Source organism: Sarcophilus harrisii, chromosome 4, assembly GCF_902635505.1.
Source record: "Sarcophilus harrisii chromosome 4, mSarHar1.11, whole genome shotgun sequence".
Classification (NCBI taxonomy): domain Eukaryota; kingdom Metazoa; phylum Chordata; class Mammalia; order Dasyuromorphia; family Dasyuridae; genus Sarcophilus; species Sarcophilus harrisii.
Window position 1 is genome coordinate 240,024,217 of NC_045429.1, and position 13,780 is coordinate 240,037,996.

A 13,780-nucleotide genomic window follows, 5' to 3' on the forward strand; every position below is an offset into this window, starting at 1 on the left:
CAATTTTTATCACAGTATTCTAAGGAGTTTTCGAGAACAGTTACCAGTTTTGTTGCTATTAATATTCATGTGCTTGTTTTCCTCACAGATCCACAAAACCACAAGGAGTTTTTTCATCTTTTAGCATCACTGTCAATTTGATACATATAAAATAATGCCATTGAGTTATTTTAATTTAATTTCCCTGATTTTGAATAGTTTTTCAATTTTTTTTTTAATAATCAGGGCTTCTTTCAAAAAGTACCTGTTCATGTCTTTTGGCCACTTATTCAGTGGATTATCATTTTTAAGTTTGTTTCCCTTTCCTAAAGATTTTGGATATTAGATTTTTTTGTAAGGCAACTGGAATTAAGTGACTTGCTCAAGGTCACACAACTAATGTCAAGTGTCTGAGGACAAATTTGAATTCAGGTCTTCCTGAATGATACCTATATTCCTCCAAACACAGTACTCTATCCATTGTACCAAATTAGTTGCCTTGATATTCGATTTTTAATCATAAACATTTCATGCAAATATCTTTCCTAGTTTTCAGTCTAATACAGCCATATTCATGAATAGAATTGTTTTGCTTTCCATCCACCACATCCTGCTATATTGTTTTTGTAATTAGCTTCTTAGAATCAACCCCATCTTGGACTCAGCATAGATACAAATGCTTTCCTCCATTCATACAAAACTCTAAACCCAGGAATTATCCCTATAATAATATTATCTTTCTACTGTTCTTTATTTTTAATCATGTTCAGGCAGATTATGATTTAAAAGTTCTCCTGTCTTCCCAATTCCTCACCTCTTTCTTAGCTTGTTCTTCATCTGTAACACCCACATTCAAGGGATAATTACTTTCTGCCTATTGTCTTCCCTTTTCCTCAAGGTCATATACTTCCATTTTTATTCTGTGAGTTTTCCATCTAATTTTCTCATTATCCCTCTTATAAGATGGTATACATCAATACTACCTTATCTCTTATAGCATGTAAAGATTCTAAGTTATTAATTATTCATCCCCTTTTCTAAAGTCTCGTTAAAAATCTTGGTTTGATTTTGGTCTGTTTGAATGTTCATCTATCATTCATCTTGCATTTATTTGAGGTGATTTTCCCTGTGAGGATATCTTTCCTTTTTAGTCCTTACTTTGTTTTTCTATTTTATCTCATGCATTTGTAGCTAATTTGAGGTGACAGAGAAGTTAATAGAATTCTTCTTAGTTTGAATCCTTTAAAATAGGTAAAGATATGCTTAACTGTAAAGAATCATGATTTTCTAAATGTTCTATGCTTGATATTTATTTGCTTGCTAAATACCAAAGTATTTAAAAATTAAATGAATGACTTTAAAAAAAAAGCATTTATTAAGCACATACTATTGATACAAGCTTGTGCTAAGAACTATGGGTAAACAAATCAACAAAGCAAAAAAAAAATCCCTCCCTTCAAGTGCTTATATTCTTATAAATGAAAATAACATTTCAGGCACTGGTAACCATAGTGAGGTCTGGGAATTCACAGGGATAGTGAACGAAGTTATCAAGAAATTGAAAGACATATCCTTTCAAAGAATGTTTTGTTGAGTTTACTACTGTTTCCAGGATAAAGAGAGAAGGAAGGAGGATGAGCAAGGTGATATTAGAATGTCTACAGAACAACATAGTGGATCTGGATGGGACTAAATGTGATTAACTCCAACAAATCAGGAAACCAGGGTGAGAGCTTAGGTGCCAGACTATAGGCCAAAGATTGAGATTGAGAGACATGATAGAGCATGAAGACAGAAATGAGTTAGTCTTACAACTAGGAGACTTCACAAAGTTTTCAGTAACCCTGACCTTCTCTCTGTTAAGCCCTGGATGTTAGGAGTACAGGGGTCATTTTCTCTTCTTTAAAACTCCTCTTTTGGGGGAAGAAGATAGGGTCTTTTGATGGGTGAATGGATTATAGTAGAACAGTGGATTTTAAATTGGAATTAGGCTTGAGACCTCAGTGGACCTGGAGAGAATTGTCTAAAGTAGGAATGTGAGATGTATTAATGCATTTCATAAATCAAACTGACTCTTCTGTATCTATAGCAACATTAAGTTGCTATCTGTGCAACAGTTCATTCCACTATTCATCCATCAACACTATGTATTTTGTTCATATTGCCCCATCTTCATATATGACCCAGTAATAGCTGTCAGTTAAGATGACATTTTCATTCTCTTCCTGTTTTTCTTCAACCATAGTTGTAGTTTAAAAACTAAATGGAAAGAAATATGTAGCTAGGTAATAAGTTAGTTGTGTGTGGTACATATGACATTTTGAAGCTTGACTGATTTAATGAAAAAAAAATCCCGAAGTGGAATCAAATTCTTTATCCAGTTTAGCGATTCTCTTTAAAGTGTCTTTCACAGATGGCTATCCACTCAGTGCCTAGACTTGTTTACCAGCATTGGTTTGCTCTCACTCACACCCATGATTCAGTGCTAGTAAGGAGAGAATTGAAATCCTCCTTGCCTCACCATTGTCAACCCCTATACCACCAGCACTCAATAATAACCTCTCATTTCTTGAAATTTTTTCACTTCCTATATAACACCCAGTTGAGATTCCACTAATTTCTCTAGTGACCTATAGAATACTCCTTCCTTCCTCAATTATGCAGTGCCTGGCTTGTGGTACTTATCTTCTTCTCAACTTCTACTCCCATTCTAAGGGATTTCCACAAACATAATGGTATCCCTTCAAATACCCTATTCATTCAATTACTCAAATTGATCATTCCTCATAATCTACTTCTTCCTCCACTCCTGGATACAAAGAGATGGTCAGTTAGTTATCACTCATTAAGTGCATAGTTTGTGACAAGCATTTTGCTAAGCACTGGGGATACAAAGAAAAATTTAAAAAAATGTAGTTCTCAAGAAATTCACAATCTAATGGGAGAGAACATGCACATAAATATGTACAATTAAGTAATAAACAATAAATTTGAAATAGTCAAAAGAAGGAAAACTCAGAAATCAGAAAGTATTCCTGTGGAAGGTGGGAGTTTAGCTAGAATTTGAAAGAAGCTAGGAAATGGAGATGTGTAAGCTGAGCATTCCTTTGAGCTTGCAATTACTCATAAGCATTTCATTTTATTATTTATGAACTCTGAAATTCCTTTATCTTTTAATCTTTTGTCATTATACTTCTTCTTTTGCTTTGTAACTCCTAACCCTATTCTTCATCCTCACTGTGATTTTCAATTCCTCAAACCATCAGTTCTTTCCAATGCTTAAAACTTTCCATGACACCTCAAGCTTTTCAAAGGTCCTCCTCCCCAACTTTCTCAGATCAGAACCTTCACTCATATTTCACTGAAAAAAAATTGAGAACATTTTTCTGGGCTTTCTCTTTTCTCCTTCTCATCTCCCATCACTCAAATACCTTCAATTATTACCTTCACCTGTGTTTCACATGATTAAATGCCCTTCTTGTCAAGACAAAAACCTCTATATGTGAAAATTATTCCTTTCTATCCCATCTTCCCTAGAAGATTGCTCTCTTTATCATCTCCAAACTCTTATTAATTTTTAATCTCTCCATTTCTATTGGCTACTTCCTCTTCTCTCCAAATATGTTCATTTCTCCCCCTTCCTCAAAACCCCCTTACTTGATCCATTCATTCTGGCTAGCCATCATCCCATTTTTCTCTATTTTTGTGGGGCTACACTCCTTTAGAAGGCAGTCTAAAATAAGTGACTGCACTTCTATTCTCTCACTTTCACCTTAATTCTATGTATTCTAGATTCCAATCTCATCATTCAATTGAAACATCTATTTTCAAGGTTACTAATGATTTTTTTAATTGTCAAATCTACTGACCTTTTTCTTTCTTGAACCCTCTGCAGTCTATGAAAAGTTGATTACTGTTTTTCATTTTTTTAAAAGAGATTTTTGTGACACTATCTAGCTCATCTCCTACTTGATTGACTGCTTCTTCTCAATTTCCTTTTCTGATTCTTCATTCCAACCTTCTCTTCTTCCTCTATATTATTTCACTTGGTTATCTCTTTGGCTCTCATGAATTTAATTTTCATCTCTATTCAGATGATTCTTAGATCTATTTGTTCAGACTTAATGCCTCTCCTGACTTCCATTTCTCATCTTCAACTATTGACTGAACATCCATAACTGGATTTTTCATAGATATTTTAAATTTAACATATCTTGTTTAACCTTTGTGCTTTCTCTCTGAGGCTCCCTCCAAGTTATCCCATCTGTAACTTTGTACATGGTTGCTTGAATGTTGCTTCCCATACTATACTCAACTTTATCATTGCAGGGACTGTTTTTTAAATGTTTGTTTTGTTACTATTTTTTGCCTTTCTTTGCATCTCTAGTGGTCAAATATTTTGGCTTTCTTTGTATCCCTAGTGCTCAGCACAGTACATATCAAAAATAAGGGAAATGAAAAAGAAACAAGCATTTATTAGGGTGCCTACTTATGTGCTGAGTACTGTAGTAAGTGCTTTACAAATATTGCTTCATTTGATCCCCCATAACAATAAAAGTACTATTATTAATGTCCCCATTTTATCGTTGAGAAAATTGAGTTAGGTTAAGTAACTTGCCAGCTATGTGTGTAAGGCTGGATTTGAACTTATATCAGTGCTCTATTCACTGAACCACCCAGTGGTAGGCACTTAAATGCATGTTAATGAATTGTTGACTGAACATTTCCAGGAACATAGAACTCACTATCTTACATGAGCAGATCATTCCATTATCTGATAACCCCAATTTATTTTGTTGTTGTTCAGTCAGTTATATCCAAGACTCTTTGTGATCCCATAGACCTACAATCCTTGGGGTTTTCTTGGCAAAGATGCTGGAGTGGTTTGTGATTTCCTTAGGCAATCAGATGTTAAGTGACACCTCAGAGACAAATAGCTTTAAAGTGCTGAGGCTACATTTGAATCCAGTTCTTCTTGACTCCAGATCTACTTCTCTATCCACTGAGCCTCCAGGTATCTCCAGTTGATAGAAAGTCTGTATATTAAATTGAAATCTGCATCCTTTTTCTTCTTTTTAGTTCTATTTCTTCCTTCTAGAGTCTCACAAACCAAATTAATTCTATTTTCTTCAAGACAATTCTTTAAATATCTGGAGAAAATGATCATGTTTACCACCAAATCTTATTAGATTCAGGCTGAATGTTCTCAATTTCCTCAACTAAACTGCAGGAACTGATTAAGTTTTTGTTTTTTTTTTAACATTATGTAACACAGACATATTGCTTTTCTTTTGCCTACTTCTGTGCTTAAGCCATTACTAAGATGAGATGTTATTGTTCTGAAACAGCTGAAATAATAGAAAGATTTTGCTATCTACATAAAAGGATTCAGTCATCTGGAATAAAGACTAATGACAGCACATTAAATCAGACCAATCAATTAGTATAAAATGAAACAATGAAATCTTAAGTCAAGCCATATTATGCAGAGAAGGTCATGGCCTAGGTTCTAGATTCCTATTGGTCTGGGAATGACAGGACCTGTGTTTTAGTCCTGTTTATTCTACTAACTAGCTGGTGAGTTTAAACAAATTAAGTGGATCCTAGTTTCCAGTTCTATAAAATAAAGGGACTGTATTAAATGATCTTTAAAATAATGCTTGATAAATTTAGTTTGAATCTAGGAGCAGATGTCAAATTTAGAAATCAAACAAATGTTTTATTTTTCCTTTCAAGGATTTTTAAGGGCATTTTTATTGTAGTGTAACATTAGTGATACAGTTTCTTAACTTCAGATACAAACTCAAATTAGTCTTGCCTTGGGATTACTAGAATTCTACAGAAAGTTTTAGAGGATCTCTGGAAAGGTCCAAGAGGAAACTCAGTGCAATTGTTCCTCTTCTGTGAAATTTTCACTGGGAAGGGATGTCAAGCCCACTAGTGTGTCAGGTATAATGGAAATCTGAGGAATCCTCAAGTGAGTACCACAGATATTTTTAAATTACCATTACAGTAAAAAAAAAACATTAATGGTATTAAAAGAGAATTCTTATAGTTTCTCAGTAGTTTCTACTGGGTGCATTATAAATATCAGCCATTATGAAAAATCACCAAGTGGCATGGCACCTTGATAGGGACTAGGGTCCCTTGGGATTTGTTGAGCTTTGACATTAAGCTCCTTTCCAGCTTTAATATTCTAGGAATAGTATAAGGAGTATTTTGAAGTCCTATTTAAATGGCTCAAAAGAATTAATACAGATTCCAGAGGTGCCTAACTTACTAAGCTAAAATACTAGAAAAATCTGGTGAATATCATGCAAATATTTTCAGTATTATTCTTCGTTAACACACATATATACCTTGTCACCTTTTATTCCTTGTAGGCCGATGTTTCCTTGCTTGCCCTATGCAGAAAAAAAAATAAAAATTTAATTTTGTAAAATCTTTAAAGATTTTTTGAGACCCATTTTTCTTATCTAAGATAAAACTAAAAAAACAAACACCAAAACACTTTGTAAAACTATGACTTATGCAGTCTCTTTGTACAGCTGCATCTGAATATGAATTATGATCTAGTGTTGTTTGTTTATTTGTTTTCCATTAGAGAGAATTAAATTCTGAATGAGATTGGCTAGGAAAATGTTTGGGTAGATTCATATAAGACTTTTTTCCTTTTATCTTCCCTCTAGCACTTATTACAGGGCCTAGAACATTGCAGGAGTTTAATAAATGCTTTTTGATTTGACTTTAGATTCAAAATGAAAACTCACTATGGTAGGCCAAGAAATAGTTGATTAAATAGACAAGAGAGTTTTACAATTTTTTACAAGTTGGAATCACAATCTAGATTTTTCTTCTTGAAAATTTGAAGCTTTAATGGCTTTCTAGTGCTTTTATAATATATGAAATAAAACCACCTTAGTTTGCATTAAAGCCCTTCATAGTCTGACTCCAGAATCTTTCCAGGCTGATTATATGGCATTTTACATGCTTTATGCTTCAGCCAAATTGGCTTACTTGTTGTACTTCCTTGTATATAATATAACATCGCTTGTCTTCACAAAATTGTGCCTCATTCCTGGAATAATATTTCTCTTTGTCTTTGTTCTTTGGAACTACTAAATCCTTTCAAGGCTTAAGTCTAGTGCTACTTATTACATTTATAATGACCCTCCCCTATTCATTTTTCATGTTTATATTAGTATTTACTTATCAGAAAACATGTTGTATGAAAATCTAAGCTCCAAAGTAAAATCTAAAACCCCAAAGGACTAGTTATGTCTCACTACAGTATTTTTATTTTCAACATTTGACATAATACCTTGCTGATAATCATTGCCTAATAAATACTTACCAATTGAGTGATTTATGTGCTTATTTTTTGCTTTATCTTGGGCAAATAATATTTTTTTAAAAGGTTCCCAAAGAATGTAGAATTGACACAGATTCAGCAAAGTGATAACATTACTAAGATGATTCCTCTATGCCTTCATGTCTTAAATACTTACCGTTTCTCCTTTTTGTCCTTTAAGACCAACTGATCCTGGAAATCCAGGCTGTCCAGTTTCACCCTTTTAAGACATAGGAAGAAAGATGACAAAAATCAAATGAAAGCAAATCAAGAATTGAAATAACTTCTTATGTCTCTAAAATGAATGTTTTTTTTGAATTTTTTTCTTTTTAATTATGGACTTCATAAAAATCAACAAACATTTAATATACAAAGAACAAAAGTGAGAATTGAACTTGAAATGAAGGACTTATGTGCAATCTGTTTAAAAGTGTATGTTTAAAAGGTAGTAATAAGATGCACTCATTTTTGAGCTTCTATCCATGGCTCCTCTTTCCCCCTGCCACCTCTGTATTTCTCTTTTCCATTTAACAACAAAATTTAGCTGTTACCACCCAGGAAGGGGAGAATGAGAAGCTCTATATCAAATTGAATGCTTTGGGCAATAAAATGTTTGTCAGTGGTTCTTACTGCCTGTAGGTCTTTTAAAAATCCATCAATTTCCTTCCTGTTACCTAAAATCAAGCTAAAATATTCAATAAAAACATTTAAATGGAAAAATCTATTTAGGGGTGAAGAGGAAAAAGTAATGGGGAATATTTTATCTTATAGTAGCTGATAAGGCACATTAGTTTAGTGATCCAAAATATGTCATGTTGATTAACTGCAACACAATTATCCAGAGTCCAGTTTCAGACATTTGATCATATTTTTTTTCTTTCTGGAAGCATGTGGTCATATGAATGAAAATGAGGTTAAGTTATTCTTAGCATTGACATTACTGCTGGGTATAGACAAAGACGGCATTCTTGCTGATATGATGGCAGTAACTTCAGAGAAGCCCAAGATGCTCTCATCAAAGAATTTTCTAATGAGTGATTTTTAATAAGGAACAAAGCTTTATAAGATCATGGCTAAGAAAGTACAAACTTAGAGATTCTACTTATAAAAGGAAATAGATCATAAATTAGATTTCAGATACGCCCTATCACTCTTCCTGCTGGCATTCATCAAGATACATGGATGACTGTGTTACTGGTCTATGAATCTAGGCCTTTTGAAGCTCTATAGGACCAATTCCTTAAATTTCAAGACCTCTTTGCAGAATAATAGACATTATGCTGTTTTGTATGCATATGCTTTTCTTATATTTTCACTTTCTAAGGCCTAGAAAAAAAGAACATCATTTCTCTCAGCAGTAAAATGAAGGAGTTGAATTAGGTTATTTTCGAGCCCTGTGAAACTCTGTAGTTTTTGTTTTGTCTTTTATTAGAATGTAGATTAGTAGTGTTGAAATTATTCAACATACGGTATTTATCTACCATAGAAAATCTGATTTAAAGTCTTATATGAAACAAAATGCTACCTATAATTGCTTCAATGTGGTTAGCAGTTTGATCACCTAATGGCTTCATATTCTTTGCCAAACTTCAAAGTGATTTATGTTTTTCTTCTGGAATTCTTCCTAAAAGGCTTGTAAATGGAGCAAGAAAATAGGGATGGCTTCCTGATAGAGAGTCTTTCTCAGTAGCTCCTAAGTTTCCATGAGACTTGAGGTACTGACCTAGAGGTACTCGTCGTAGTGCCATTGACTCAATTCTTTTCCTTCTACCTTAGAAAAATCTATTTGGTAGGAGATAGGAAGCCAGGTAAACTGAGAGAAGGAGGAAGGAGCAAACAACATGCCAGTGAGAGACATAAGGGTAGGGATATGGAAAATAGATAGTGGAGGCTGCAAATAGTAGCTATGAATTCTCAGAGTGCTGAAGATGTTTTATGTGTAAATTATATTCAGCATGAATCCTGTATTACTGATCCAGCTTGGAATGGAATAGAAGCTGATTACCTTTCTTCTCCTCTATCCTTTTTTCTTATCCTGGGAAGAGTAGACTCTATAATATGTCTTTTATTCAGGAAATACTCATTGCTTCCCTCTGGGATTGAAAAACATTTACTTTTGTTCTAAATATTTACTTTGTCTCTTTAAAAAGAGAGAAGATAAGAATATTAATTTTTTAAAGGTAAAATCATTGGTTTACACCGAATCTTGGGGCTTAGAGCTCACTTAGAACCTTTGGGTAAAATTGGGACTCCAGAATTAGACTATACAAGCCTAGAAAAAAGTCTAAAATTAAAGACTCTATCCTAGAAAAAAATCACTAATTGGTAAAAAGAGCAAATTGTTAAAGGATCGAAGAATGAGCATTTCCACTTCCCTTACTTGCTAGAAACTGCTATATTTTATATACATTAGATTTTAAGAGAAAGACATAGCCTCACAAAAAAAATAGTGAAATGAATTACTTGGAAATGGAAAGCTGGGCCTCCAAAGGTCAGTGAGCTATTTGGGGAGCTTTGTTCACACAAAGGGAGGGGGTAGAGAATTGTACAAATATGCATAATGGACTTTCTGGCTTAGGAGATGATTGCAAAGTTCAGCTTGCCACCAGCTGCTAACATATGTTTTCCTGCATATAAATATTCACTATTGCCTCAGTGGAGATATTCATTAGTTGTTGTTTAGTCATTCAGAAATGTCTGCCTCTTTGTAAACCTACGGATGATAAAATGCAAATATTGTCCATGGAGGTTTCTTGGCAAATGATGCTGGAGTGGCTTGCCATTTAAAACAAATGAGGTTGAATGACTTGCCCAAGATCACACTTCTTCTAAGTATCTGCTTCTAAGTATCTGATGTCAGATTTGAACTCAGACCTTCCTGGCTCCAGGCTCAGCACTTTTTCCACTGGGTCATCTAACTATTTCCTACTATTCAATAGTATAACTTTATAAAGTCACTTAACTTCTTCATACATACCAAAGCTTAAAATTTTAGAACTGGGAGGGATTTTAAATTTTAATAATTTTAATTATTTTTAAAATAATTTAATACAGGCTTCTTATTTGATAAATGAGGCCTTGAGAGGTGAGGCTACTTGGTTAATATCATGTTAATGATAAGTAGAAGCCATGGGTTTATAGATGACTTAAGGTTCAAAGTCATATGCTATGGCTCCAAATTTAATTATTTTTAATTCAGAAAATTTACCAACTCTTTTATAGCATTGTTTCACACATTAAATGAAATATTTTTGAAAGTTAAAACACTCTAAACAAATGCAAGAAATGTTGATGATGATGATAATAATCAAAATAGAGGAGTTTCTCAAAGATTTCACCAGATTTGTGGGGAAGCACTATGCTTCTAATAATTCATTTTAGAATATTTTCAGAAATCAACATCAGATTCATTAGCTTATGATTTGTAAAATATTGATGTTCTAGGATAGGTGACAAACTCCCTAAGAGAAACTATGTCATTTCCCTACTACTTATATTGGATAGCTTATTAGTCATTTTTGTTCTATCTATCCCAGTCCAAAGATTGTTCTCCTTGACAGAGAAAATAGAAATAAACAAAAAGTTGATCAGTTCTGCCTTTTCTCTGTTGACAATCATCATTATCTCATCTATACTGATCAGTGCCCTTATCCCTACGTTCATTCTCTTTTCACAAAAAATAACCCCCCAAGTTTAATTTAACCTCTCCCCTGAAAAATGAAACAACTCAACAACAAAACAACCAACCCAAGACTTTTTGTTGTACTTTGTTGACCAGGGTTGACTCATTCTGGGCATAAGCATTGATGACACTATTTTTATAGGACTGTCTCACAGTCTGGTGAATATATATATATATATATATATGTGTGTGTGTGTGTGTGTTAGCTTTTACTATTTATATTTATCCTCCATCATCTGCCATTGCTTCCATCATCTATATATGTCCACTTCTAAGTGAGTCTCCCTCTATCCCCCCCAGGCAGTCACATTTGTCTCTTGAGACAAATATCACTCTTCTACTTCAGGGGAATTCATTTTGAATGTTCAGGATTTCACTCTTGAGAGCTTATCATCTCTCACAGAATAACATGCCTTGTGGCACTTAGTCCATGGAGTCATAATAATAATAACTCACATTTATAACTGGTTAAAAATTTACAAATACCTTTGCAAATATTTTTTCTAGGACATTATTTCAAATACAGTGGAGAGTCCAAATGGAAGACAACTCCTAATTGATCCTCCATATGCTTCTATTTGTGATGGTATTGTGCTTAATAAAGAGGCAACTAGGTAGTGCAGTAGGTACAGCATTGGACCTGGAGTCAGGAAGACTCAACTTCCTGAATTCAAATCTGGTCTCAGATGCAAGTCATCTGACCCTGGGTAAGTACTCATCCCTGCTGTCCTGAGTTTCCTTATATTTATAATGAGCTGAAGAAGGAAATGGTAAACCAGTCAAATAATTTTGACAAGAAAATTCCAAATGGGGGTCACAAAGAATTGGACACAACTGAAATGATTGAACAATCATCTATATCTTACTATATCAAGCCTCAGAATAGTAGAAGGAGTCCTCAGTGAGATCCCTAATCTCTCAAAAGATATCCTACCACGAGAAAAAATAAATGGATGAGGAATGCCTATCAAAGATATTCTATAGTTGAATAGGCAGTCAGTTAAATTAAAGCATGTAATTTAGACAGGTACTTCAAGTGGACAAATGATCTGGCCCAGAATCAAACAGGCTGAAGAGAGGAGACTGTGTTGCACTGAATAAATTTTAGAGTGTTTTCAAAATTTCCAAGTCACTTTTTAAACCAATGTTTTCATAATGAGATTTGGCTGCAAATCAGGAAATTACAATCACCAAAAAATCAAAATTATGGGTAATCCAAAGGGCAATGGAGATAGAAACATTGTAGATGTAATGTAGTGTTTTACCAATGATTACTTGAATTGTACAACTGAGAAGGAAGTAAGATGTTCATGAATTGTCTGAGACATAAAAATTAGACAACCCAGTTCAAGTTTTGCATTGCTATGTAGAGAATATTTTGTAAACTCTATATAAAGGTCTTTTATGTATTGGATAGACTCTATAGAAGATTTATATAGACATAGAGTGTACAGGATAAGAAGGCATAGGCAAGTTTGAGTTTGTACTGTTGAAAGAACAAACATTGGAGAATATACAATCAAAGGAAACATAAGCATTTTTTTCAAAACTGTTATTGAAGAGTTATGTTTATATGTTGATTTTATTTACATGCTGATTAATATTATTTAAGTGTCTAACATTCATGTTTTTTGATCAGTTTATCCAATGTCTTACTTATTTGTATATTTTTTCTACTCTTCAGTTACACATTCCAATCCCTCTTGGTTTATGGGTGTTATATATTGTCACAAGATCTCTGCTGTTTCCTGTAGGCTATTTCTTCCTCTTCTTATTTCCATAATGGAGCTGGTTCTCTCTAATTTTACTTCCTTTAAGATTCTGAGACAGGAAATATGAGCAACACTTAAGTTCTTCAGGGCTTGATACACCTGTTCCACAGAATCAGTTCTCATCCCTATGAGTTTTTAAGTGTTCCTAAAGTAACTTGAATTTCCTAATGAATAGAATATGTTCTGGCAAAAACACAAGCTAGCTTTCTTTTCTTTCAAAAAAAGAATCATCATTCAGATCTCTTTTAAAGGTTCACAGCATTTTTTTTTAAATCTCAGTTGTCTCATGGGGTAGTTTGGGAATGGCTTTTTGAAAAAAATATATCAGCCTCTAACTTTACAATTAATTGATAAACACTGACTCATTTTCTAGAATGGTTTATGATTCTGTAAACCACTTCATTATATGGACAAGTCAAATTCTTTGATTTCTTTTCAAGAATGTCAAAAGATTTTCCCTGCAGGAAACTTCATTTTCAATGGTCAATCTACACAAAGCATAAAGGACATAAAATTAGACTCCCTGCTGCTCTCCATTTCCACTGAATTGGCACTTTGGCAGTATTTTCTGCATTGGAGATGCACAATTTTTTTTAATGGGCTGGCATATAAGACATGCAAGTTATATTTTCAAGATTCATGTCAAAATGCTCTCCCTTAATCATGAGATTTCTTAGAAGGTGAATGAAAACACCATGGAAAGGACTTTATTTCTATATACTGTATAAGATTTTTTTAATCATCTCATCTCTAGTTAGAGATTTAATGTGTGCTGCTGTATCTAGGTTAGGAAATACAATTATAGTAACTGTTGAATTGAAGGTTATTACAATTTCTGAAGTGCACTAGTGAAGAAAGAAGAGGGTAGAAATGGGACAAGCCTTGGTGACCATCAAAGTGAATCTGTCAACTTTAGGATTCACATAATCATTCATAAATGATATAGAATACAATAGAAATCCACCAGAAGTTTAGTTTGAGATAATTCGCTTCTGA

General features: G+C 33.6%; 1 protein-coding gene across 1 annotated transcript in view; it reads right to left on the minus strand.

The window, feature by feature from the left end:
- Positions 1–13,780, minus strand: part of LOC100916733 (collagen alpha-1(XIX) chain) — a 69,744-nt gene that overhangs the window by 15,002 nt on the left and 40,962 nt on the right. Inside the window, exons 4-5 of the mRNA XM_031968610.1 lie at positions 7,488–7,550; positions 6,339–6,383 (exon numbers count right to left, since the gene is read on the minus strand). Of these exons, the coding sequence (XP_031824470.1) occupies positions 6,339–6,383; positions 7,488–7,550 (108 nt within the window). The remainder of the gene's footprint in view (positions 1–6,338; positions 6,384–7,487; positions 7,551–13,780) is intronic.